The sequence below is a fragment of the Oncorhynchus tshawytscha genome, linkage group LG19 (assembly GCF_018296145.1).
Source record: "Oncorhynchus tshawytscha isolate Ot180627B linkage group LG19, Otsh_v2.0, whole genome shotgun sequence".
In the NCBI taxonomy this organism is placed as follows: Eukaryota; Metazoa; Chordata; class Actinopteri; order Salmoniformes; family Salmonidae; genus Oncorhynchus; species Oncorhynchus tshawytscha.
Genome location: NC_056447.1, coordinates 38,087,339 through 38,112,990, shown reverse-complemented (window position 1 = coordinate 38,112,990; position 25,652 = coordinate 38,087,339). Strand labels below are relative to the sequence as shown.

General features: G+C 44.1%; 2 protein-coding genes across 3 annotated transcripts in view; one reads left to right on the top strand and one right to left on the bottom strand.

Moving 5' to 3' along the window:
• The window catches only part of LOC112218997 (early endosome antigen 1-like), a 42,667-nt gene extending 31,613 nt beyond the window's left edge, over positions 1–11,054 (top strand). The window contains exons 17-29 of the mRNA XM_042301638.1: positions 763–918; positions 1,127–1,266; positions 1,524–1,854; positions 2,183–2,284; positions 2,506–2,700; positions 3,569–3,751; positions 4,395–4,580; positions 4,886–5,017; positions 5,232–5,417; positions 5,737–5,975; positions 6,543–6,663; positions 7,139–7,237; positions 7,483–11,054. Coding sequence (XP_042157572.1) covers positions 763–918; positions 1,127–1,266; positions 1,524–1,854; positions 2,183–2,284; positions 2,506–2,700; positions 3,569–3,751; positions 4,395–4,580; positions 4,886–5,017; positions 5,232–5,417; positions 5,737–5,975; positions 6,543–6,663; positions 7,139–7,237; positions 7,483–7,605 — 2,193 coding nt within the window. The 3' untranslated portion in view covers positions 7,606–11,054. The remainder of the gene's footprint in view (positions 1–762; positions 919–1,126; positions 1,267–1,523; positions 1,855–2,182; positions 2,285–2,505; positions 2,701–3,568; positions 3,752–4,394; positions 4,581–4,885; positions 5,018–5,231; positions 5,418–5,736; positions 5,976–6,542; positions 6,664–7,138; positions 7,238–7,482) is intronic.
• A 1,405-nt stretch (positions 11,055–12,459) lies between these two features.
• The window catches only part of LOC112218721 (pleckstrin homology domain-containing family G member 7), a 41,757-nt gene continuing 28,564 nt past the window's right edge, over positions 12,460–25,652 (bottom strand). The window contains exons 11-17 of one of the 2 annotated variants that reach the window (XM_024379776.2): positions 24,213–24,387; positions 21,161–21,276; positions 19,556–19,643; positions 19,369–19,448; positions 19,124–19,277; positions 14,526–14,623; positions 12,465–13,472 (exon numbers count right to left, since the gene is read on the bottom strand). In XM_024379776.2, coding sequence (XP_024235544.1) covers positions 13,359–13,472; positions 14,526–14,623; positions 19,124–19,277; positions 19,369–19,448; positions 19,556–19,643; positions 21,161–21,276; positions 24,213–24,387 — 825 coding nt within the window. In that variant the 3' untranslated portion in view covers positions 12,465–13,358. Of the gene's footprint in view, positions 13,473–14,525; positions 14,624–19,123; positions 19,278–19,368; positions 19,449–19,555; positions 19,644–21,160; positions 21,277–24,212; positions 24,388–25,652 lie in introns of both variants that reach the window. The other variant, XM_024379777.2, reaches the window with a different exon arrangement.

The following is a 25,652-nucleotide window of genomic DNA, read 5'->3' as shown; positions in this document are numbered from 1 at the left end:
CTCAAGATTATGATCAGTGATTAGCAACAACCAACACAGGACATACAAATAAGCTCTTTCTAATGACAGGAATGAGCAACAACCAACACAGGACAACACACAGACACGGTCTCAATGGGGATAGCTGAGCTGACTACACTGACTGTGCTACTGGCAGACTCCACTATGCTGGCAGGCTGGCTAACAGCCTGCTGCCTGGCCTGCACCCTATTTCATTGTGGAGCTAGGGGAGTTAGAGCCCTGTCTATGTTCATAGATAAGATGAGAGCACCCCTCCAGCTAGGATGGAGTCTGTCTCTCCTCGGCAGGCCAGGCTTGGTCCTGTTTGTGGGTGAGTCCCAGAATTTGTAGATAATTGGCCCTCTATCTTTTGGGAGGGGCAGAAAACAGTTTTCAACCAGCGATTGAGTTGTGAGACTCTGCTGTAGAGCTCATCACTCCCCCTAACTGGGAGGGCGCCAGAGACAATTACTCGATGCCGACACATCTTTCTAGCTGATTTACACGCTGAAGCTATGTTGCACTTGGTGACCTCTGGCTGTTTCATTCTAACATCGTTGGTGCCGACATGGATAACAATATCCCTCCCTCGAAGTAATCACTGATTAGACATGACAGTACAGGGGAAAGTCATGAGATGAGCCCTTGTGTTCACATGTCCAATCATATCTAGTCAATGATTACGTCAAGGAAGGAAGTAAGGTTGGAAGGATGCACTTTTAGAGAATTCCTAGTAATGCCTCATCTCTCCTGTCCTTATAGGAGCTGAATAAGAGCCAGGCATGTGTAGAGGAGCAGGGCCGGAGGCTGCAAGAGAGACATGAGCAGTGTGGCCAGCTGGAGGCCAGTTTGAAGGAGGTCAAAGACAAACTACTGACCTCAGAACAGTGCATAGAGCAACTGGGGGGACGGGCCAAGGTCAGTTACATGCACGCGCTTACACGTGGAGTTCCTGGGGGAAGCACTGTGTGTATTACCTTTACACATTTCATACATTTTTGCATGCAGATTTTTGTTTCTTACGATATGAACTGGGTTTTAGCTCATACACACATCTTGGTATCAGGTTTGCAGTAGAGACTGGGAGTCACTGTGATGTCTCTGAAATGTCCGTTTTGTGTGACAGAAAGCGGAGGCGGAGGGGGTGGAGCTGAGGGCGGCCAGGGAGCAGACTCAGCAGGAAGTGCAGAAGCTCCAGAAGCAGGGGTCAGAGGTCAAGGGAAAACTGAAGGAGCTGGGTCGCCTATTAGAGACTGAGAAGGCCGGGTAAGAACTAAGTAGAGCTTTTTGATGCTGTCGCAGTCAGGTTACCATTCCGACGGACACAATGACAAGGTCAAAGTTCAACATACCATCTCTCGTCAACAAGGAAAATGACCATTGCAGCAACAGTCTATAGGCTGTTCACCTGAATATAAATTAAGTATGGTTCTGGCTAATGACAATAAACCAAGCTTATTTCCTTTTTGTTGGTCATTGATCCACATCCAGTACTCTTTGTGACTCGTCTCTGCTTCTCTCAGGGCTGCTGTGTTACAGGAGGAGCTGAAGAGAAAGACTGACTCCCTGAGCGACACGCGACAGCAGCTGGAGCGCTGTCAGCAGGAGAAGACCTCCCTCCAGGCCAGCCTGGACAAGCTAGCCCAGGAGGGGCAGGTGCGGCAGGCCGAGCTGGACAGAAAAGCCCAGGGTTTGGCTGGAGACCTCCAGAAGGCCATGCAGGAGAAGGAGGCCCAGTGGAAAGAGCTGGCAGCAGCCAACGACGGTCTGGCTAAAGCCTCCAAGGCCCTGAAGGAGAGCCAGAGCCAATTGGACAAGGAGAGGAAGAGCAGCAAGATAGTCTTGGAGGAGAAGGTGGGTTTAGTGTGGTGTAGCGTGGTTGACCTCGATGTGGGAGGTACAGACTGCAACATAAAGGGTTCCGGTAGCTTCTTGGGCCTGTATTCATTAAGGGTCCCAGAGTGGGAATGCTCATCTAGGATCAGTTGTGCCTTTTAGATAAAAATGAATAAGATTGCATGGACAGGGGGGACCAGATCGAAGATCAGCACTCTTACTCTGAGATCCTTTATGAATAGGGGCCCTGTTTTTCTCAAATTGGTGTTGGTGTCAGTATTATCACCAAAACTATATTAGTCTAGACTAGGTCAAATCCAACAGTACATATGTGAAAATGTTTCAGGAGAAGTCCCATGAGATGGCCAGACAGGAGCTGCTGAATGCCACAAAGGCCACCACCAAGGAGATGGCAGAGGTCAAAGGGCAGCTGGAGAATATCAGAGAGGTAAGCAGCCCATAGACATGAATACAGGGTCCTATTCATTAGGAACAAAATGAAAGAAGAAAAAAAATGAATGAAACCAGGAGGGACTACTTGAATTAGTCCAATATGAAACACGCTAAATATTTTGCTATGGTGTGCCCTAATGAACACGACACAGATACCTTACAAGGCCTGATTGTCCATGCTCTCACAAAAGGTTTAATTTTGTGTCTGACTGGCAGGCAGAGAAAGGGTTGAAGATGCAGCTGACTGTATTAACAGAGCAGCACACCAAGACCCAGGAGGCCCTGAAAGAGAAGGAGAAGGGGGTGCAGCAACTGCAGACACAGCTGAAGACAGCCCAGGGGTCCTTCAACCAGGAAAATAAGAAACTGGAGAGCCAAGTGAGCGAGCTGCAAGGAGCACATGCCAGGAAGGTAAGAAGACACACACACACACACACACACATCAAATCAAATTTTATTTGTCACATACACATGGTTAGCAGATGTTAATGCGAGTGTAGCGAAATGCTTGTGCTTCTAGTTCGGAGCAGTTGCCGTACCAGGCGGTGATACAGCCCGCCAGGATGCTCTCGATTGTGCATCTGTAGAAGTTTGTGAGTGCTTTTGGTGACAAGCCGAATTTCTTCAGCCTCCTGAGGTTGAAGAGGCGCTGCTGCGCCTTCTTCACGATGCTGTCTGTGTGAGTGGACCAATTCAGTTTGTCTGTGATGTGTATGCCGAGGAACTTAAAACTTACTACCCTCTCCACTACTGTTCCATCGATGTGGATAGGGGGTGTTCCCTCTGCTCTTTCCTGAAGTCCACAATCATCTCCTTAGTTTTGTTGACGTTGAGTGTGAGGTTATTTTCCTGACACCACACTCCGAGGGCCCTCACCTCCTCCCTGTAGGCCGTCTCGTCGTTGTTGGTAATCAAGCCTACCACTGTTGTGTCGTCCGCAAACTTCATGATTGAGTTGGAGGCGTGCGTGGCCACGCAGTCGTGGGTGAACAGGGAGTACAGGAGAGGGCTCAGAACGCACCCTTGTGGGGCCCCAGTGTTGAGGATCAGCGGGGTGGAGATGTTGTTGCCTACCCTCACCACCCGGGGGCGGCCCGTCAGGAAGTCCAGTACCCAGTTGCACAGGGCGGGGTCGAGACCCAGGGTCTCGAGCTTGATGACGAGCTTGGAGGGTACTATGGTGTTGAATGCCGAGCTGTAGTCGATGAACAGCATTCTCATACACACACACACACACACCATGCATATCCATGTTTTGGACTAAATGTGTGTATTCCAGGCTGAGGAGGAGGGTCGTCTGAAGGAGCAGGTGTCAGGCCTTGGCCAGGAGCTGAGTTCTGAGAGGACCAGAACAACTGAGCTGCAGAAGGCCCTAGAGCAGAGTCAGGAGGGTCTGGCCAAGATGCAGTCTGACTACTACGGCAAGGAGTCAGAGGTGTCATCTCTCAGACAGGACCTCGCAGTGAGTGGATGAACATGCAGGCATAGAAATGGAATTACTAGAATGGACATCCTCATCCAATTATATTTCTATGGATGCAGGTCAGGGTCAATGGCAGTTGGAAAATAATATTAATTGTATGAGGAGAGACATTTTGTGCGAGTGAAGAATATATGTGAGAAGACCAAGGTAGTTCAATGGAGATACCAGAATCAGACCGCATGGAAATATATATATATATATATATTATTTAACTAGGCAAGTCAGTTAAGAACAAATTCTTATTTTCAATGATGGCCTAGGAACAGTGGGTTAACTGCCTGTTCAGGGGCAGAACGACAGATTTGTACCTTGTCAGCTCGGGGGTTTGAACTTGCAACCTTCCAGTTACTAGTCCAACTCTCTAACCACTAGGCTACCCTGCCTCCCCAAATTGATCATCAACATCAGATCATCAACATCAGACACTAGTGTCTGCCTAACCAACTACCAGGACACCATAGGCGTAGGATCATGCAAATCATAGCCTTTTAAACTTTTTACATAATGCTAATCTAGTTTGCAAGTATGGAATGCACACACAAGTATGTGACCTGAGCCTGTTGGCTGTGTTTGTATGAACTGTGTGCTGTATGTGACCCAAGCCTGTGTGTACTCTGTCCAGGCGACTGAGGAGAGGCTGACCCTGTCCCAGGAGGAGTTGGCTGCTAACCGGACCCAGCTGACTGGTCTGGAGGGACAGGTCCAGGAAGTGGAGGCTGCCAGGACCTCCCTGAAGCAGGAGCTTGCCAATCGGGACCAGAGGCTGGGCCAGCAGGAGACAGCTCTCAAAGAGCTGCAGAAAAATCAGGTCAGACCCAGGATTGTGTTCAAACAGCATCTGAGTTTCCTGTCCAGATAATCGGGTTCATTATGATCTAAAAGGCTAAACTAATCATTGATAAGAGCCAGGAGCGAAGACTCTGACTGTATGTCTGACTGGGGGGTGGATTTGTCTAATGAATCTCTTGTTATAGTTGTTGTAAATCTTGTTCCAACCCATAGTCAGAGTGTCATGATATTTGGGGACTTTGGTCTCCTTCCCTAATGGGACTTAGGGTGTGAGTTGTATGGTTTTTCTCCTCATGCTGTAACCCCCTCCCCTCCCCCACACAGGGTGTGACCCAGGAGGAGCTGCAGAAGGAGAGGCGCAGAGTGAAGGAGCTGAACCAGACTAAGGCTGCCCTAGAGAAGGACACAACCAGACTGGGTTCTGAGCTGAAGGCACTCAGGGAGAGGAGTGAGAAGGTGAGACCCTCCTTATCCAGAGATTTACGAGGGGTCCATTGAGTGGAAGATGGAGGGGTTGATTCGGAATTGAACCAACTGAATCCCGTATCAACCCCTATCCCCTAGGTACTACTGTAGATCTGCGATGATTGGATAGGTGTCAGCAAAAGTTTGACAATTCCATCATATTGCTTACACCTATCCACCACACCCCTTCTCTTCTCCCCCCTAGGAGTTGAAGGAGCTTGGGGAGGCCAAGCAGTTGTTGATCCAGCAGAAGCTGGAGGTGCAGGGCCATGTGGAGGAGGTGCAGGCAGCCCTGGAGCAGGAGAAAACCCTGCACCAGGTCACCAGGGACAGTGTTACCCAGAGAGAGGAGAAGTCTCGGGTGGAGGTCCAGGAGGTCCAGGCCCAGCTGGTACGCTTAGTTGTTTACCTACCTACTAACATTCCAGAGGGCATCAACACTTATTAAAGCAGCTACATGTGATGTTTGACATTGAAGTGCTATTTGCTGGTGGAACACTTCCAGTGTTTTTAAATGCTGTGCTTTGTAGACACCATGCAGGCTCTTTTTGTAATTTGCCGTGTTTCAGTAATGTGTGGTGGTGTCTTTTAGGTATCATCACTCTGATGATTTGTAGATCTCCTGTAGGTGTGGCTTTTCTCCTCTAAACTTCTAAATACCTTGTCATCTCTTTCCTGCTTCCTCCTCCCCATCCCCCACCCCTCCCCAGGCGTCAGAACGTAAAGTCCGGGAGGAACAGGCGAAGCGGGGAGAGGAGGCAGAGGCGCGGCTGGGCCTGCAGGTGACGGCGCTCAACGAGAATGTGGCCACGCTGAAGAGGGAGTGGCAGGGCAGCCAGCGGCGCTGTGGCGAACTGGAGAAGCAGACTGATGAACTGCGGGGTGAGATCGCTGTGCTCGAGGCCACCGTGCAGAACAACCAGGACGAGAGGCGTGCGCTTCTGGAGAGGTGAGGGTGTGAAGTTGTCTTCAGAATTGCTACCGCTAATGTCGTGGTTTTACCAGAAACTATAATGTAGCTAGAAATCACCTAGATCTCCCCTCCCCTTTCAAATCAAAATGTAATTGTCACATGCTTCGTAAACAGTAAAATGCTTACTTACGGACCCTTCCCAAACAGAGTGCAAAAGAGCACATTGGGTGATAGCCTATCCAGCAAGGTGTCAGAGAGAACTGATTTCCAGTAGTTTTGTTTTGCTTAAAATGACACAACAACTAGGTTCCAGTTTAATAACGTTTACTTTACCTTATTTCCACGGTACTTGGTTGTCATTGCGCTCAGGACAGGTCCATCCACAGTGAGGCAACCACGCAGGTGTAACAGTAACATAGTAACAGACATTTTGGAATACTTAAAACATGTACTTAATAGTTTGTAATGCAGCAGATGATGCGTTGGAGGTGGTTAGTGCTTTTAGAGTTGTTTACTCTTTCTTTCCCTGTACTATCTCTTTCTCTCCTCTTATGGTAGCTTTTAGCCTTTCACCATTGTGACTGTGTAATGGTTGTGTTTCAGGTGTGTGAAGGGTGAGGGGGAGATGGAGAAACTGCAGTCCAAAGTGGTGGAGATGCGTAGAAAACTGGATGATACAACCGCTGCCATGCAGGAGCTGGGCAGAGAAAACCAGTCACTACAGGTAACAATGCAGGACACATAACGCCATGTTAGACACGTGTATTATGACTTCAGTTGCATCGTTCTATGTGACCTGTAGCTGAACTAGACAATACAACACAGTACACATACACCAGTCTACATTTATTTTATTACGAACCCCATTAGCTGTTGCCAAGGCAGCAGCTACTCTTCCTGGGGTCCAAATGTATTAGTCCCAACAGTCCACAGCCGTGGAGCCACTATAGTCTGACGACCCATTATTACATCATTTACTAATCTCATTTAATTGTTAAGCCGTGGACGTGTCAAAATATCCTGCACAGCTCTGCTAGTTAGAACTCTTTAGAACTTGTTTAATGGGTATTTAAAGTCAATAGAGCTGTGTGTGTTAGTGTGTACATGCCTGTTTGTATAGGTGCAGATGTGCAGTGGAGCTGGTTTTCCAGCTGAATGTATATGGTTTAACCCCTCTCTCTCCCTGTCCCCATCTGTAGATAAAGCAGTCACAGTCTCTTACCAGGAAGTGGGCGGAGGACCACGAGGTACAGAACTGCATGGCCTGTGGGAAGGGCTTCTCTCTCGCCATCAGGAAAGTGAGTTGTGTTGCATGTCGGTCTGTTCATCTGGGTTGTGTACATGCTCAGAAAACCTTTTCAAATGTTTTGCAATGGAAAATGTGTGTTATTTTACAAGTTCAGGTAGACCCAGTCCATCTTCTTCTGTTTGGTTCCTAATGAACACGACCATGGTGAAGAAGTAGGTGACGCAAAGGAGTTGTAAAAAGTGTTATATCATCTTCCTAACTGACTCTACTCTCTCCCATACCCCCCCCCCACAGCACCACTGCAGACACTGTGGCAACATCTTCTGTGCAGAGTGCTCTGCCAAGAACGCTCTCACACCCTCCTCCAAGAAGCCTGTGCGGGTGTGTGAGACGTGCTTCGAAGATCTCCAGGGTTGACACCTCTCTCTCTCGGCCTCCTGGCCCCGCCAGTGACAGCATGTCTCATCGTTTCCTACGTGACCATTCTTACAGACGGACTCAGAAATCAACACCTGTCTCTCTGACTTCATGGACCATTGGAACCAATTAGACCTACTGTGCTGATTGGATGGGAGTGCAGAAGAAGGGGCCACAGTCACTGAATGGGCCAGTGGTCTTAGTAAGGGGGGTAGCTGGGGTCTCGGTGTCACACAAGATGGGAATATGATGGAAGAAGCACAGCAGACAAGCCAGAGCTATGGGATGGGATGGGCCAAATCTGTATAGTGCCTTTGCCACTTATGAGGCCAGCTGGTTGGTCAGAGAGTGGTAACGGAGAGAGCTCAACAGCACTATCCATCTTTACTCTACATGTCTAGCTTGGATGGCGGCCATCTTGGTTTGGCATCGTTAGCATCTTTTAACGTTTAGGAAGACGAGGGGGTTGACTGTAAGTATACGTTGGGTCTAGAAGGGTTGTGAAGGCAGGTGGAAGAAAGGGGTTAAATCCCCAACAGGTTAAGTTGTTTTAACAAAAGGATATAGAGTTACGTTAAAGGGTTGAAAGCAGTGGTTCTGTTTGTTTTAGGATAAGTATTTTGTTAATGACCAAAGAATGTCCATCTGGAGTAGTCCAAATGTCCTGAGATGGTAGGATATTAGGCAAAATGGAAAGCTTGGATTTTTCTTTACCTTAATTTAATCTCAATTACTTTTTAAATCTAGCTGAAAGCTTTGAGTTTTTTACTTTTAAAGTCCTAAATTTTTATCATAAATTCAGACATGCTTTAACATGGCTGGCATTTATAATGTACATCAGATTTTTTTTTGCAATGCTGCTCATTTTTCTACTAAACGTAATGAAGACTTTGTTTTGCACCGTCGTTGATCTCTTGCAAACAACTGCTTGTGGTGGTGATTTTTGTCATTGATTGCAGACGTGATGTGATCTATGTGGTTGCGTGTGGTGGTTTCTGACGCCTGTATCCCATTCAACATCATGACTACTTACTGCAGGAGCTGTGTATGCTCTGCTTTGAAGCAATAACTGTCTGCGTGGGTCTTTGTGTGTGTGTGTGTGTGCGTGCGTGTGTGTGTTGTTTTAGGAATGATGTGTGTGTGTAGGGTGGCAGTGTTGTCTGTCTATACAGCACCTCTACAGTGGTTTAACCCTTGGCCCGTGGACCACCAGGGTACTGTGTTATTTCATTTTTATTCTATATTTCTTTCTATAATAATAGTTGGGAGTATTAAAGGGGGACTGAACCTCCTGATTTAGCCTTGGTTTCAGTTCTCCTCATAAGGAAATGCAACTGTGAATAAGATTTGTATCTTGGAGGCGTGCTTTGATGTGTCTCGTGTGTGTGTGTGTCCGAACGTGGGAAGCCTTTGTACTTTCACTATGCCTAGACCGTACACACTTATAGTCACTCACCCTTCTAGATGACTTGAAACAGTCGAACCAGGTCTTATGGCCTAGACTAGCTAGCAAGCTAGCCAACTTCTTCGCCAATTAGCTTCAGCCGGCCGGTGTGCAACCATGGAAAAGTTGGTTTGACTTTGGATGGACCGTCAATAAATGACAATGTAAATGGGACAATATTTTCATGTTGCACATCTTTTAGTTGTCTCATTAAAAGCTTTCAATATTTTTGTGTATGAATTTCTACAATTTTAAATTGGTTTTAGGTTAATTGAAATTTGGAAATATTAACTTTTTTTTTTTTTTAAAACTTTTTTTTACATTGTTCCATGTACATTGTGCCATTTACTGATTCGCGGATGGTGGGCCTCGAGCTTTTGGCGGTTATTTAGTGGTCCCCGAAACGGAGATGGTTGGGAACCGCTGCTCTATAGTATGCATGGTGGCTGTTACAACCTTCGCTCTACAACACTTGGACGTGTCAATGTTGATTTACGCTAACTGCAAACTCTTTACCACCAGACAAATAGAACTGATAACACTGTAAAAAATGTAATCCTCATTCAAGTATTCTTATTTTCTTTCAGACAAGCTCTTAATACTGATTGAACTGCTCCTGCATTGTCTGGTCAATCCGCAGTATATGATTGTATTAAGATTTTATGAGTGACTTGTTTGTGTGGAGTGGTTAGCTGTCTGGGTTCTGGTTTGCTGTCCGGCTAGCAATCTGCCTGTGTCCGGCGAGCTGAACATCCTTTACTCTCTCTACAGTCCTTCCTCCAGAGAATTTGACTTTGATCACTTTGATCAAGTAGTCTCATGTGTTAGTATCCATCTCTGCATTGCATTGGTTTGGTATCGTCTACCTCAGATTGACACAGGCATATAAATAGTACTATTGTTAACCTGAAAGATCACGAAAGTATTCATTCTCTGCTGGCCTGTCCATACAGATCAAGTTCCCCAGCTTGCGATGGGTGTCGTTGCTAAGGCCAAGAGTTTGGCGGTTTAGGCTTCACTGCTTTTATCCTACTCTGGTTTAAGAGCCCACACATCAGATAGTGTCTGAGTCCCAACCTCTCTCTCTGTGCCATGGTGTCACTCCGTGAGGAAGACACAAGTATTGCCCCACTAACTATCACCCCATTCTACCCCTACAGTTGAGCGATAGTCACCAACCCTGGTTCTGGAGAGAGCTACAAGGTGTGCAGGCTTTTGTTCCAGCCCAGCACTAGCACCTGTTCATATCAATTTCTCATTAAGACATGAATTAGTTGAAACTGTTATTTCAGTGCTCGGCTGAAACAAATGCCCCCCCTGTAGGGTTTACCATCTTACTGTATGACATTATCACTCACTAATACCTGGCTGTTGTATTATCTTTGTAAAATTGTAATTTTCTTATGGATGAAAATGAAGGAGAGAGAAATTATGTTAAAAAACACTTGTAATGTAAAAGAAAAATCCATAATTGTCTTACTGAATTCATTTTAGTGAATGGTACTACTACACTAATCTGTGTCTTGTTTCACGTGGATGTCGGTCATCGTCATGCATGATGTATCGATTGGCTTTATAGTGCACATTCTTCTTTCTCCACTTTGGTGGATACCATGGTCCTGTTCATATAATTTAGGAATGTCTTTACTCATTTCCTTCAGCTAAGCACAGAACTGTAAGTGGATGGATAGGTGAAAAAGGTTGTGACCCTTTCACTTCCACCTATCCAACCAATTGAGATCTGTGACTACTTCAAGGAAGGTAGGAAGGATGCATTTCTGGAGTATTGTAACAGAGGCCCATATGTAGTGGTTGTGCCTTAAGTCAACGTCTTGTTTGTCAGGCTCTCTGTCACAGTGACAGTCGGGAACACTGCCACCACAGACTACAGTTGAGGTCGGAAGTTTACATTCACCTTAGCCAAATACATTTAAACTCAGTTTTTTTTTCACATTTCCTGACATTTAATCCGATTAACAATTCCCTGTCTTAGGTCAGTTGGGATCACCACTTTATTTTAAGAATGTGAAATGTCACAATAATAGTAGAGATTTATTTCAGCGTTTTATTTCTTTCATCACATTCCCAGTGGGTCAGAAGTTTACATACACTCAATTAGTATTTGGTAGCATTGCCTTTAAATTGTTTATCTTCGGTCAAACATTTCAGGTAGCCTTCCACAAGCTTCCCACAATAAGTTGGGTGAATTTTGGCCCATTCCTCCTGACAAAGCTGGTGTAACTGAGTCAGGTTTGTAGGCCTCCTTGCACGCACACGCTTTTCCAATTCTACCCACAATTTTTAGATAGAATTGAGGTCAGGGCTTTGTGATGGCCACTCCAATACCTTGACTTTGTTGTCCTTAAGCCATTTTGCCACAATTTTGGAAGTGTGCTTGGGGTCATTGTCCATTTGGAAGACCCATTTGCGACCAAGCTTTAACTTCCTGACTGATGTCGCTTCAATATATCCACACAATTTTCCGGCCTCATGATGCCATCTATTTTGTGAAGTGCACCAGTCCCTCCTGCAGAAAAGCACCCCCACAACATGATGCTGCCACCCCTGTGCTTCACGATTGGGATGGTGTTCTTCGGCTTGCAAGCCTCCCCCTTTTTCCTCCAAACATAATGATGGTCATTATGGCCAAACAGTTCTATTTGTGTTTCATCAGACCAGAGGACATTTCTCCAAAAAGTACGATCTTGGTCCCCATGTGCAGTTGCAAACTGTAGTCTGGCTTTTTTATGGCAGGTTTGGAGCAGTGGCTTCTTCCTTGCTGAACGGCCTTTCAGGTTATGTGGATATAGATACTTTTGTACCCGTTTTCTCCAGCATCTTCACAAGGTCCTTTTGCTGTTGTTCTGGGATTGATTTGCACTTTTCCCACCAAAGTACGTTCATTTAGGAGACAGAATACGTCTCCTTCCTGAGAGGTATGATGGCTGCGTGGTCCCATGGTATTTATACTTGCGTACTATTGTTTGTACAGATGAACGTGGTACCTTCAGGCGTTTGGAAATTGCTCCCAAGGATGAACCAGACTTGTGGATTTCTACAGTTTTTTTTCTGCGAGTTTGGCTGATTTCTTTTGATTTTCCCATAATGTCAAGCAAAGAGGCACTGAGTTTGAAGGTAGGCCTTGAAATACATCCACAGGTACACCTCCAATTGACTCAAATTATGTCAATTAGCCTATCAGAAGCTTCTAAAGCCATGACACCATTTTCTGGAATTTTCCAAGCTGTTTAAAGGCACAGTCAACTTAGTGTGTGTAAACTTCTGTCCCAGTGAATTATAAGTGAAATAATCTGTAAACAATTGTTGGGAAAATGACTTGTGTCATGCACAAAGTAGATGTCCTAACCGACTTTCCAAAACTATAGTTTGTTAACAAGAAATTTGTGGAGTGGTTGAAAAACGAGTTTTACTGACTCCAACCTAAGTGTATGTAAACTTCCGACTTGAACTGTACCCGACCTGGAAAGAGGAACATGCTGTGTGTGTGATGAAGGAAAGAAAGAATCATGATATTTTATGTCCAAGATGTACCATTTATTGTATAAAAAAAAATCCATCATGATTAAGAGTAAATAAAACGAGTTGTTTCTATTTTCCTTGGTTGTCAGTGTCTGTTTATACCAGTGTGTTAAACCAGAGTATGTGTGATGTATCATGTTTTGATACACACTGGGGTGATGTTATGATTGTGTATGTTGCACTGTTTGCCACAGACACATTTCCACAGTTTAAGTGAATGTGTACATGTGTTCTGAGCACACATCAGCAATGCAGAACAGTCATCTTCTCATTTTCAAAATTGTATTGTAATCTATTATGGTACCGCAATACACTTTCAAAGCAAACATTAATTTGACAAAAGTTATTACAAGGGGTTGGGAGGGACCACAGTGCATGACACAGTTATAGTAATCCTCGTTTTAGCCAGAGTCTAGTGCAGTGTTCACCAACTCTGGTACTGGAGAGATCCATCATGTGTAGAGGTGTTTGTTCCAGCACCAACTAATACACCTGCTTCAACTAATCAAGGGTCTCAACAACTAGCCAGTAGCTGGTTTAAAAGCTCAATCAAGTGTATTTGTGCTGGTCTGTACTAATAGCCTGCACACCCCTTTCACACTACTGAGCCAAGTTGTACTGGGCTGGCCTGGTCACGCATCTACCATCCACCTAGTTTCTGGAACTGTGCTGGAAAGGACAGGGTTAAAATAAAATCAGAGCCACCTATGGTTCAGGCACCAGTAGTGGTGTTTGTGGTCATCTGTTCTAGTAGCGAAAGTGGGACTGCTCAAATCTGGGAGGACTCTAGCCACAGTGAGGTGCTCTTCACCCGGGGAGGCTGCTGGGAATACAGTCTCAGCAGCGTTGCCACAGCACCCTCTATCTCTGACATCCACACCCTCTGAAAAGACACACACATTTGTATTGTTATGGTTGATACGATTGGTTTTTATCAGGGGTGCAAATTTGGTTGTAGGGGGGCAACTTATTTTTTATCCGATAAACACTCCACAAACAGCCTACCCGACCGCTCGGAAGAGAGCATGGTCCTAAAGCACACTGTCGCATTGTTTTGTATCACATTCCAATGATAAAACGGTGGGTCAAAATGCAATTTCATAATGTGGGGGAGGGGGGACATGTCCCCAGTGAAAGTTGCTCCCTGGTTTTATATTGTTGTTATTGTTCCCCTTTCTCCCCCCCTTCTTTCTACATTGTTTTGTACTTCCCTTTTAATCATGTAAAGTGTGCTGTGACATTTGTAAAATGCACTTTAAATTAACTTAACTTGACACATTCAGGGTACCATGACAATACTCTGCTAACTCATGCCCAGTAATGAAGGAAATTCCACCTAACCTAGACGTATCCGAGAGCAAGGTGACTCTGAAAGTACTGGAATAAACGATCAGGACAGTGGAAAAAAGTTACTTATCTGCTAGTGTAGTCTAACGATGACCCAACACTAGCTGGAGTGTGTCACTTGATTTCTGGGGGGATAGCAATAAGTATGTTTGTTCATCCCAGACAGATATAGACTGTAAATAGCTGAACAATGAATATTATCATGAAACATGGTGATGAATGCTATAACACAGGAATGTATATGCCAGTTATCAACCACCAACAAATCTAAAAAAAATTAACCTTTGACTCTGCTATGAGAATATTGAGATGGGAGTTTCCTGCTATTGATAGATCCATGCCTTACATAAGATACCACTTATGTGGTATATCATGTTATGTGATGCCCTGAGATGTTAGCAGGCTATTGTTATGCCAACGGAATGTTGCCAGTCACCATGGTACAATTATAAGCACCCAGCTACACATGAACAAGAAAATGGTATGCAATCCAATTCTCACTGTAAAAACATTGCTGTCCAAAGTGTTTTTGTTTGTTCTGCAACACGCACAGTGTGTTTAATGTCAAGTCAGACTGCTCTTACTGTACCTTGACGGCCTCGGTTGGAGCTTGTAGGATGAAGGCAGCGATACACTGCTGGTAGCGGTTCTGGTGCATGATGATGAAGGATTGGGGTAGTCCTGAAGCTGAGAAGAGAAGGATAAAACATTCTTTAGTTCACACCTTTGAAAACATAGCAACAAAAAAATTCGAACAGGAAATGAAAACAAGCATTTGTTGTTGGATAGGCTCAGTTGGTCCCTTCCTGTTTTGGCCCGTTTGCTTCCATTTTGTTCATAAACAAGAGAACTGGTTTGTATTTATTAACGACACAGTAGTACAAAAGAAAGTACTGAACAAACAACTCAGGACTGATACTGCAATCTGCTGTTTCGATTTGTATTTATTATGGATTCACATTAGCTGCTGCCTACTTTACCTGGGGTCCAGCAAAATTAAGGCAGGTACACAATTTAAAAAACATAATACATTCACAGATTTCACAACACACTGTGTTCCCTCAGGCCCCTACTCCACCAATACCACATGTCTACAACACACTGTGTGCCCTCAGGCCCCTACTCCACCAATACCACATGTCTACAACACACTGTGTGCCCTCAGGCCCCTACTCCACCAATACCACATGTCTACAACACACTGTGTGCCCTCAGGCCCCTACTCCACCAATACCACATATCTACAACACACTGTGTGCCCTCAGGCCCCTACTCCACCAATACCACATGTCTACAACACACTGTGTGCCCTCAGGCCCCTACTCCACCAATACCACATGTCTACCACACTGTGTGCCCTCAGGCCCCTACTCCACCAATACCACATGTCTACAACACACTGTGTGCCCTCAGGCCCCTACTCCACCAATACCACATGTCTACAACACACTGTGTTCCCTCAGGCCCCTACACCAATACCACATGTCTACAACACACTGTGTGCCCTCAGGCCCCTACCCACCAATACCACATGTCTACAACACACTGTGTGCCCTCAGGCCCCTACTCCACCAATACCACATGTCTACAACACACTGTGTGCCCTCAGGCCCCTACTCCACCAATACCACATGTCTACAACACACTGTGTGCCCTCAGGCCCCTACTCCACCAATACCACATGTCTACAACACACTGTGTGCCCTCAGGCCCCTACTCCACCAATACCACATATCTACAACACACTGTGTTCCCTCAGGCCCCTAACCAATACCAATACCACATGTCTACAACATCAGGCCCCTCTAATACCACATGTCACACTGTCTACAACACACTGTGTGCCCTCAGGCCCCTACTCCACCAATACCACATGTCTACAACACACTGTGTGCCCTCAGGCCCCTACTCCACCACTACCACATATCTACAACACACTGTGTGCCCTCAGGCCCCTACTCCACCACTACCACATATCTACAACACACTGTGTGCCCTCAGGCCCCTACTCCACCAATACCACATATCTACAACACACTGTGTGCCCTCAGGCCCCTACTCCACCAATACCACATATCTACAACACAGTGTGTGCCCTCAGGCCCCTACTCCACCAATACCACATATCTACAACACACTGTGTGCCCTCAGGCCCCTACTCCACCACTACCACATATCTACAGTACTAAATCCGTGTGTACGTGTGTGTATAGGGTTGCACATTTTGGGGAATATTCAGAGGTGGAAACTTTCCGTGGGAATATATGCAAATGAATACCATTTAAATGTAATGTTTTTTGCATTGGATATATTTACCATATCATATGGAGACAGAAACAACATTTTACCATTTTACCCATAAGTAGACAAACAGTGCCTTGCGAAAGTATTCGGCCCCCTTGAACTTTGCAACCTTTTGCCACATTTCAGGCTTCAAACATAAAGATATAAAACTGTATTTTTTTGTGAAGAATCAACAAGTGGGACACAATCATGAAGTGGAACGACATTTATTGGATATTTCAAACTTTTTTAACAAATCAAAAACTGAAAAATTGGGCGTGCAAAATTATTCAGCCCCTTTAAGTTAATACTTTGTAGCGCCACCTTTTGCTGCAATTACAGCTGTAAGTCGCTTGGGGTATGTCTCTATCAGTTTTGCACATCGAGAGACTGAAATTCTTTCCCATTCCTCCTTGCAAAACAGCTCGAGCTCAGTGAGGTTGGATGGAGAGCATTTGTGAACAGCAGTTTTCGGTTCTTTCCACAGATTCTCGATTGGATTCAGGTCTGGACTTTGACTTGGCCATTCTAACACCTGGATATGTTTATTTTTGAACCATTCCATTGTAGATTTTGCTTTATGTTTTGGATCATTGTCTTGTTGGAAGACAAATCTCTGTCCCAGTCTCAGGTCTTTTGCAGACTCCATCAGGTTTTCTTCCAGAATGGTCCTGTATTTGGCTCCATCTTCCATCAATTTTAACCATCTTCCCTGTCCCTGCTTTGGTGTGTGTGTTTCCAAACAAGGACCAGTTACACTCTGATGGTGGTGGGATTTGGAGGATGATGGAGGCAACAGAGGAAAGAGCCTCAGACCCACAAAGTCCCTTCCACCAGGTGGCTGATGAGATATGTTGGCACGACTGCCATATTGCATCTCCATCTCCATCCCAAAGCCCTTGCTTAGAAGTGTACTTCACCAGACTGCCAAGAACCTTGCCCTCATCCAGGCCAAGGTGGCGAGACACGGTAGTGATGACACCATAGGCATTGTTGATCTCTGCACCAGACAGGATGCTCTTGCCAGCATACTTGGGGTCCAACATGTACGCTGCGGCGTGTATGGGTGTGTATGGGCGTGTATGGGCTTCAGGCAGAAGTCTTCACGCTTTTTGATGTATTTCAGAACTGTAGTTTCCTCTGCTTGGAACAACGGTGAAGTGGGCAAGGCAGTTCGGATTTCTTCTCTTACATCTGTAAGCAAAGTCTGAACATCAGACAGGATGGCCAATCTGTGCAATGGCTACTGCTATAGGTTTCAGGCTGCTTACCACTCCCAAAATACATCATCCAGGAGGATCCTATTGATGGGGCTGTCCATATTAGCAGACTGTGATGTGGCCATTTCTTGGAGCGACCCCTTCCCCTCCAGGAGACTGTCAAACATGATGACAACACCACCCCAACGAGTGTTGCTGGGCAGCTTCAATGTGGTACTCTTATTCTTCTCACTTTGCTTGGTGAGGTAGATTGCTGCTATAACTTGGTGACCTTTCACATACCTAACCATTTATTTGGCTCTCTTGTAGAGTGTATCCATTGTTTTCAGTGGCATGATGTCCTTGAGGGGCAGATTCAATGCATGAGCAGCACAGCCACAGGGTTGGACTCCACCACTTTAGACCAAGCAACCATCATGTTCGCAGCATTGTCTGTCACCAGTGCAAATACCTTCTGTGGTCCAAGGTCATTGATGACTGCCTTCAGCTCATCTGCAATGTAGAGACCGGTGTGTCTGTTGTCCCTTGTGTCTGTGCTCTTGTAGAATACTAGTTGGGGGTGGAGATGATGTAGTTAATTATTCCTTGCCCACAAACATTCGACCACCCATCAGAGATGATTGCAATACAGTCTGCTTTCTCTATGATTTGCTTGACCTTCACTTGAACTCTGTTGAACTCTACATCCAGCAAATGAGTAGATAAAGCATGTCTGGTTAGAGGGGTGTATGCTGGGCGAAGAACATTCAGAAATCTCTTCCAGTACACATTGCTGTGATCATCAGAGGTGAACCAGTTGCATACACAGCTCGAGCAAGACATTCATCAGCATTTCTCTGACTACGTTCCTCCATTGAGTCAAAAAAATACTTCTGGTTCCAGGAGGACCATGAGCTGTTGCTGTCGATAAGGTGTCTGATTAATCCTTTTCACCTCGAATAGAAGTAGAAGGACTTTTGTCAGAGGTTGCTTGTTGTGAGTGCTGAGGGACCTTTATGCACTTGGCCAGATAATTCTGCATCTTTGTTGCCTTCTTCACATATGATTTGGCACAGTATTTGCAAATGTACACAGCTTTTCCTTCTACATTAGCTGCAGCGAAATGTCTCCACACATCAGATCGTGCCCATGACATTTTCCTGTAAAGATTAGAAAAAATTAGTAAAAAAAACACAAATACAATTCCATGTACAGATAAATAGTTAAGCAGTTAGATTAAACAACTCCTTTGTAAGATAAATGTTTTAAAATGAAACATGTATGGAAACAGGTGAATTAACACTCAGTTATCAAGCTAAAACCAACATGGTAGCAAAAACTAACTAGCAGAAACTGTTAACAAGTTAGAACTTATTTAAACACTCTGCTGTATGCTACTTTTTACTAAATCATGTATGTCATATAAAATGTATTCAACCCACCCAGTATTGTAATCAAAACTTACCAGAAAGCATGCAGTCCTTGGCTCAGACAGTGTAGTTGTGTGCCTTATGTGTATCCCACAAAAAAGGTTCAGTGTTATAAGATAACTTTTTGATGAATTTAAGTAAAATTCCCCCAAATTCCAGGGCCTAACTTCCCATGGAAATTTTCAGGCTGTAGCCTGAAAAAAATGTAGAAAAAGTCAAGGGGTCTGAATTCTTTCCGAAGACACAGTATCATTGAGGTGTTGATCCTTCCCCACCTGCTGCGTTGAGTTGGTCTATGTTCTTGAGCTGGAGGCGGTCCAGCGAGACGGGCTGATCCAGGACGGTGAAGGTACAGCCCTCCTTCAGCAACTGGTCCAACTCCTGGTTCTGAGGTGGACGGTGGGGACTCTGTTCAGGACCTGTGGACTTCTGGAGAGGGAGAGGGAGAAAGAGAGAATTCGGAAGTAAGTAAGGAAATAAGGAGTATAAGTATATGCAACAAATCAGATATTGGTAGCACCTTTTTGTTCCTCTTGATCTTGGTGATGAGGAGGAACTCGTCAAACAGAAACAGGTACACATTCTGCAGCTTGCCATTCTCTAGAATCACATATAGAGATGACATGGCTAAAATATGCAAAAACTTGTAGAACTACAGTACAAACAATTTTAATTAGTCTGGTCTAATTACTCTGTATGTCACTGACCTGTAAGCACTAGTTTTCCCTTGTGCAGAAGGCTCCGATGAGAGATGAGGTTTTCGAGGGAGGCAGACTTTAGGAGATGCTTCAGATTCTGTTTGTAGCCAAATGAAGGGCTGTGGTTATGTTGGGGGAAATTTGTTCCTACTGTATGTGGTGTCAGTGTATACAACGGTGGGTCTAATCCTGAATGCTGATTGGTTAAAAGCCTGTATCCAGCCTGTATCTATTCCATAAGTTACCACCGGCTAAATCTAGGACTTTAAAATGCCTATTTACTCTGTTCCATCTGAATGAGCAATCCACTGTCTCATCAGCCCAGCCAGGCAACTTATATACTTGACCTCCACTATAAAAAAGCATCAAGACATTATCTCCCATTTCTTTGAGACTAACATGTAGTTTTCAACAGCAGAGATTTGTAAAACCTTGCCGTCTGTGTCTCCGACATTTGCAACATTGTTTCAAGATTCAAATTTGATCTTCAGCTGTCCCATAGTAATGAACGTGTTGGGATGAGACAGATTTCAGTTTTTACAGCTTCAGTTTGAAGTGATTGTGTTAGCTATGTTGTTGGCTAGCTCCTCTGAACAACAGTGTATTGACGAGAGAGCACATGCCAGGCAAAATTGTGTCTCATTAGCTTATTGTTATGGATGTATCTAAATAAATCTCACTAGATAACAGCTTAAACAAATGCAAATGCAGCTACTTTGCTGTTATTCTGGCTTTTTGACATGACTGTAAGTTAGCCGTAGTTGGCTAGCTAGAAAGCAAGGGATAAGAACGTTGCCAGCCAGTATGGCAATGGAACATTTAGAACAAACGACGTCCATAGATTCAGAACAAAAAGACTGAACGACTGGGTCGCGTCTCTGGCAACCAAACCAATAGAACGAACAAGCAGATGGCTTGGGTAGCAACCCTAGATTTGTTTTGGGACTATATCTTGTGGAAGGATGAAATAGTATGAACAAATTCATCACAATGACGTTTTTAATGAAAATATGTCAATCATTATTTGAATATGTTGGTAACCTGTTGTATAAAAGTGATATTTTGCCCGAGAAGCCAGTGTTTGGAGGATATATTGGTATGATTTGCCGGCCCTAGACTTGGTCTTGGGCCTAACAACACCCATTTCAATACATCCTCCAAACACTGGCTTCTCAGGCATTTTCACTTAAATATCACACTGTAATATCTTATCTGTGTGTCTGTCTAGCTTTGCGGATCCTGATGTTAGGTATCATTTGATCCTTGTCTGAAAACCCCCACTAAGAAGCTTTCGACAGCTTTCTCTTTCCTTTACATCAGTGCTATGATCTCAGATCTAAGATGCAGCTAAGTTATTGTGGTATCTGACGTGTGTAAGAAACGTTAACCATATGGTCTATTCTATTCAGATCTCAAGAAGATCCACTTGTCATGGCAAGAGGCAAACAAAACAGCCTAAGACTGACAATAGTGAAACTTTAGTACAAGCCCTATGTTCCTCCAGGAACCAAGATGATTAAGTAAATTGAGTAAGTTCTATTCTATTCTGCATTTGTGAAAACCAAGTTTGGTATTCAAAGCTCAACTCTCCCAGTATAGTGAAAGCAGCCTTACCTCAGGGACGAAGGCCTGCTTGTCTCTCTCCCACACTGGCAGCCACACCAAGGAATCTCTTAGCTGTTTCACCTTCTGGTAGTTGTCCAGCCATTTCACCTTCCCCTCCAGATCACCTGTTCACACACACACACAGAGGGGGAGGAGTGTGTGTGAATGACAAGGTCATCACCCTGGTCGAAAAGCATAGGAGATGTTTTGGCGGTGTTGGAGTGGTGTGAACTGACATATTGGTATGCGGCTGCTCGTGTTATTATCCCTACTGCGTAAGAAATTCAAAATAGAGGTAGAAAGTGTAGGCTCTATCAATCATAGGAATAATGACTCTCAAATGTTAATTTGGATGGGGGATTTATAGCTCATATCAATCTAATTCAAGTTTTTGAACTTTTAATGCGTCTGCATAGGATTGGTCGGATTATAGTCAGGTGTGGTTTCGTTGCATCCAATGGCAGTGTCTGTGACAAGGTAACGCAGAGACCTTAGTGGATTTTATAGCTCTAATGCCGCGTGCATACAGGCTTCATCATTACATTGAAGTATGTTACATTTTACGTAATCATCGTAATCCATGCTTCCCATCGCAATGAAAATAATTACGCACCTGCTTTTCTGATAATGCATGGCTAAGCCATGTACAAGTTGGAAAAATCACAGCGGTACGGATTGGCCCCCATTGAGAATAATGGACTTCCACCGGAATGCATATAGTTTACCTCAGTTGATGTGCACGAAATTTAAAGCAGTTCCACCTCCGACATCGCCAAAGCAAAACTTTGGGGATGTCAATCTGATTGAATCTAGCCCTCAAATGTTTGGTTGTGAGCAGTGCACAAACTAGTTAGGAACATCAATTCTGGCTGGCTTATATCTGGCTTTAGAACACACAGAAATTGATGACAAGGATGTCACTTCCTTGTCATCAGGTTCAATTAATATTATTTTTGTAACTTCGTATTAGTTTAATAAATTAGTTCTACTTTAACATTTTCAGCTGCATTTTTAATTGAACTATCGATTTGTCTGGTATTGGCAATGAAACAAATCAATTTGTCTGGTATTGGCAATGAAACAAATCAATTTGTCTGGTATTGGCAATGAAACAAATCAATTTGTCTGGTATTGGCAATGAAACAAATCAATTTGTCTGGTATTGGCAATGAAACAAATCAATTTGTCTGGTATTGGCAATGAAACAAATCAATTTGTCTGGTAAATGAAACAAATCAATTTGTCTGGTATTGGCAATTTGGCAATGAAACAAATCAATTTGTCTGGTATTGGCAATGAAACAAAACAATTTGTCTGGTATTGGCAATGAAACAAATCAATTTGTCTGGTATTGGCAATGAAACAAATCAATTTGTCTGGTATTGGCAATGAAACAAAACAATTTGTCTGGTATTGGCAATGAAACAAATCAATTTGTCTGGTATTGGCAATGAAACAAATCAATTTGTCTGGTATTGGCAATGAAACAAATCAATTTGTCTGGTATTGGCAATGAAACAAATCAATTTGTCTGGTATTGGCAATGAAACAAATCAATTTGTCTGGTATTGGCAATGAAACAAATCAATTTGAAATAGTATCTCTGATGTTGCATCTCAAAGTTCTTGATACAGATATCATTAAACGATGACAACAGTTCACTGTGTGTCGCAACATGGGTGTGATCTGTAACGCTCCATTGTTGTGCACACCTTTTCCTCTAAACACCCCCCACACCCTTAGAACCAACTTCTCTGGTTTTAAACAGTCTATGTAGCATTGATATGAGTCAGAAACATTCATTATAGTGTCAGAATTGGCTACAAAGTGTAAATAGGATAATTGGTAATGAAGTCAGTCTCGTCCAAAACGGAGTTTTGTGAGCTCGTCACGACTTACTGGACAGTTGTCTATGGATACACAGTGCCCACTAACACGGGAGAATCAGCTGTGCTGATTGTGCTCTATCAAATCATAGCAGCCAGAACCTCCAGACAGTGAGACAGATCTGCCCATTACTCAGCACCTCAGACTTGTTTACATAAGATAACATGTTGCCAATTTTATGTTGGAATTACCCTTGGACCTAAGCCCTTAATGGAGTGGCCACACACTGATATGTTTGATAGTGACAAACACGCGTCTGCCACTTTTTTGGGCAAAATGAGAATTGAGACAATCAGAGCGCACTGGTATCCCAACTGCAACTTATCAATATTCCAAAACCCATTTGCGAGCATCTTGTGTCCCCCCCGCAACCTGTTTTGTAACATGATTCCCTATAAAACACTGATAGAAAGGTGCACACTCTGGTAATAAATAGTGAGAATGTTGTTTTTTGGGGGTGGCACAGAAGCACACACGTTGTCACTCGCCAGTGACTTGATAAGCTAATTTGGTCCTGGCTGCTCAATGTGCCTGCAAGCTACTTCTTGCTAGCTTTATTGACAAACACAGAGTTGGAACCTATCTAGCTAGCTAGTGATTTTGGCCACTGGTAAACAGCATTTAGCTTTTGCTTTATTTACGATAGTTTGACAGCTTGGAAGAGCTACGGTGACTCAGGAGAGACAAACAACAGTACCTGCCAGGGCACGATATGCAAAAATAACACCCACATCAAACCACACCCCGAAGACAACTCTCATTTGGCTTCAGTAATGGCAGCTTGCGTTTCTTCATGAGAAATCTTCAAAACGAGTCCAAATCAGGAAGTGCAGTCGCCCTTTAAGCCAGGAGATATGTGTAAGTGACTGTCAAAAGCACAGCACTGTCAGGAAAACCCCAAGAGTTCCGAAGACCTGATAACCTGAATGGCAGGTATGCTGTTTCCTACATAGAAAAATATAACTCTTTGAGAGACGCAGAAGAGAACCAACCTGTATAAAAGCACAGCCCCCTTCATTATCGAGGCATGGTGTTGATAACATCAAAGAGCCTCGCTAGATGCATCTGTTCAAGGCCAGGCAAATAGGAGATAGGATACAGCAGCCTGTGTAGTGATATGAGGTTCTACAATACAGTGTTCCAGTGAAATAGGTGAAGGAAGGGGGATGCTCACATATGGAGGTGTCCACCTGCTCCACCACGCTCTGCAGGGCGCTCTCCTCCTCCTCCGTCCGGCTCCTCTTCCCAACGTTCTTCAGCAGCAGGGGGTAGCGGGTCAGACGCTGCAACGGCGCCACCAACAGGTCACGCAACTGCAGCCTCCGGCACTCCTGGTTCCTCTCACACCACTAGAGGAGAGAAAGAGAGAGAGAGCGTGATAGAGTGAGAGAGCGATAAACCACCTCCAATCTTTTTGGCCCTATAACAAAGAACAAATAGCAAAAACATATACATGATGAAATAAAAATCTTATAATCAACTATTAAAGACTACAGTCCCAGAACCCACTGGATTCTCCAATTACATTGAACGAACTACAGGACAAAATACAAATCCTCCAACCCAAAAAGGCCTGTGGTGTTGATGGTATCCTAAATGAAATGATAAAATATACAGACCAGAAATTCCAATTGGCTATACTTAAACTCTAACATCATTCTTGACTCTGGCATCTTCCACAATATTTGGAACCAAGGACTGATCACCCCAATCCACAAAAGTGGAAACAAATTTGACTCCAATAACTACCATGGGATATGCATCAACAGCAGCCATGGGAAAATCCTCTGCTTTATCATTAACAGCAGACTCGTACATTTCCTCAGTGAAAACAATGTACTGAGCAAATGTCAAATTGGCTTTTTACCAAATTACCGTATGACAGACCACGTATTCACCCCGCACACCCTAAATGACAAACTAACAAACCAAAACAAAGGCAGTCTTCTCATACTTTGATGATTTCAAAAACGCTTTTGACTCAATTTGGCATGAGGGTCTGCTATAAAACATTTATGGAAAGTAGTGTTGAGGGAAAAACATATGGCATTATAAAATCCATGTACACAAACAACAAGTGTGTGGTTATAATTGGCAACAAAAAAAACATTTATTTCCACAGGGCCATGGGGTGAGACAGGGATGCAGCTTAAGCCCTACACTCTTCAACCTATATATCAACAAATTGGTGAGGGCCCTAGAACAGTCTGCAGCAGTTGGCTTCACTCTACTAGAATCTGAAATCTGATGATCTGGTGCTTTTGTCCCCAACCAAGGAGGGCCTACAGTAGCACCTAGAAGTTCTGCACAGATTCTGTCAGACCTGGGCCCAGACAGTAAATCTCAGTCAAAAGTAAAAAATAATAGTGTTCCAAAAAAGGTCCTGTTGCCAGGACCACAAATTCTAATTCCATCTAGACACCGTTACCCTAGAGCACTGTTTCCCAAACTCAGTCCTTGGGACCCCAAGATTTGCAAATTTATTTTTTTGCCCTAACACTACAAGGTTGATTCAAATGATCAAAGCTGGAATATTAATTGATTATTTGAATCAGCTGTGTAGTGCTAGGGCAAAAACCAAGAGGTGCACTCCTTGGGGTCCCGAGGACCGAGT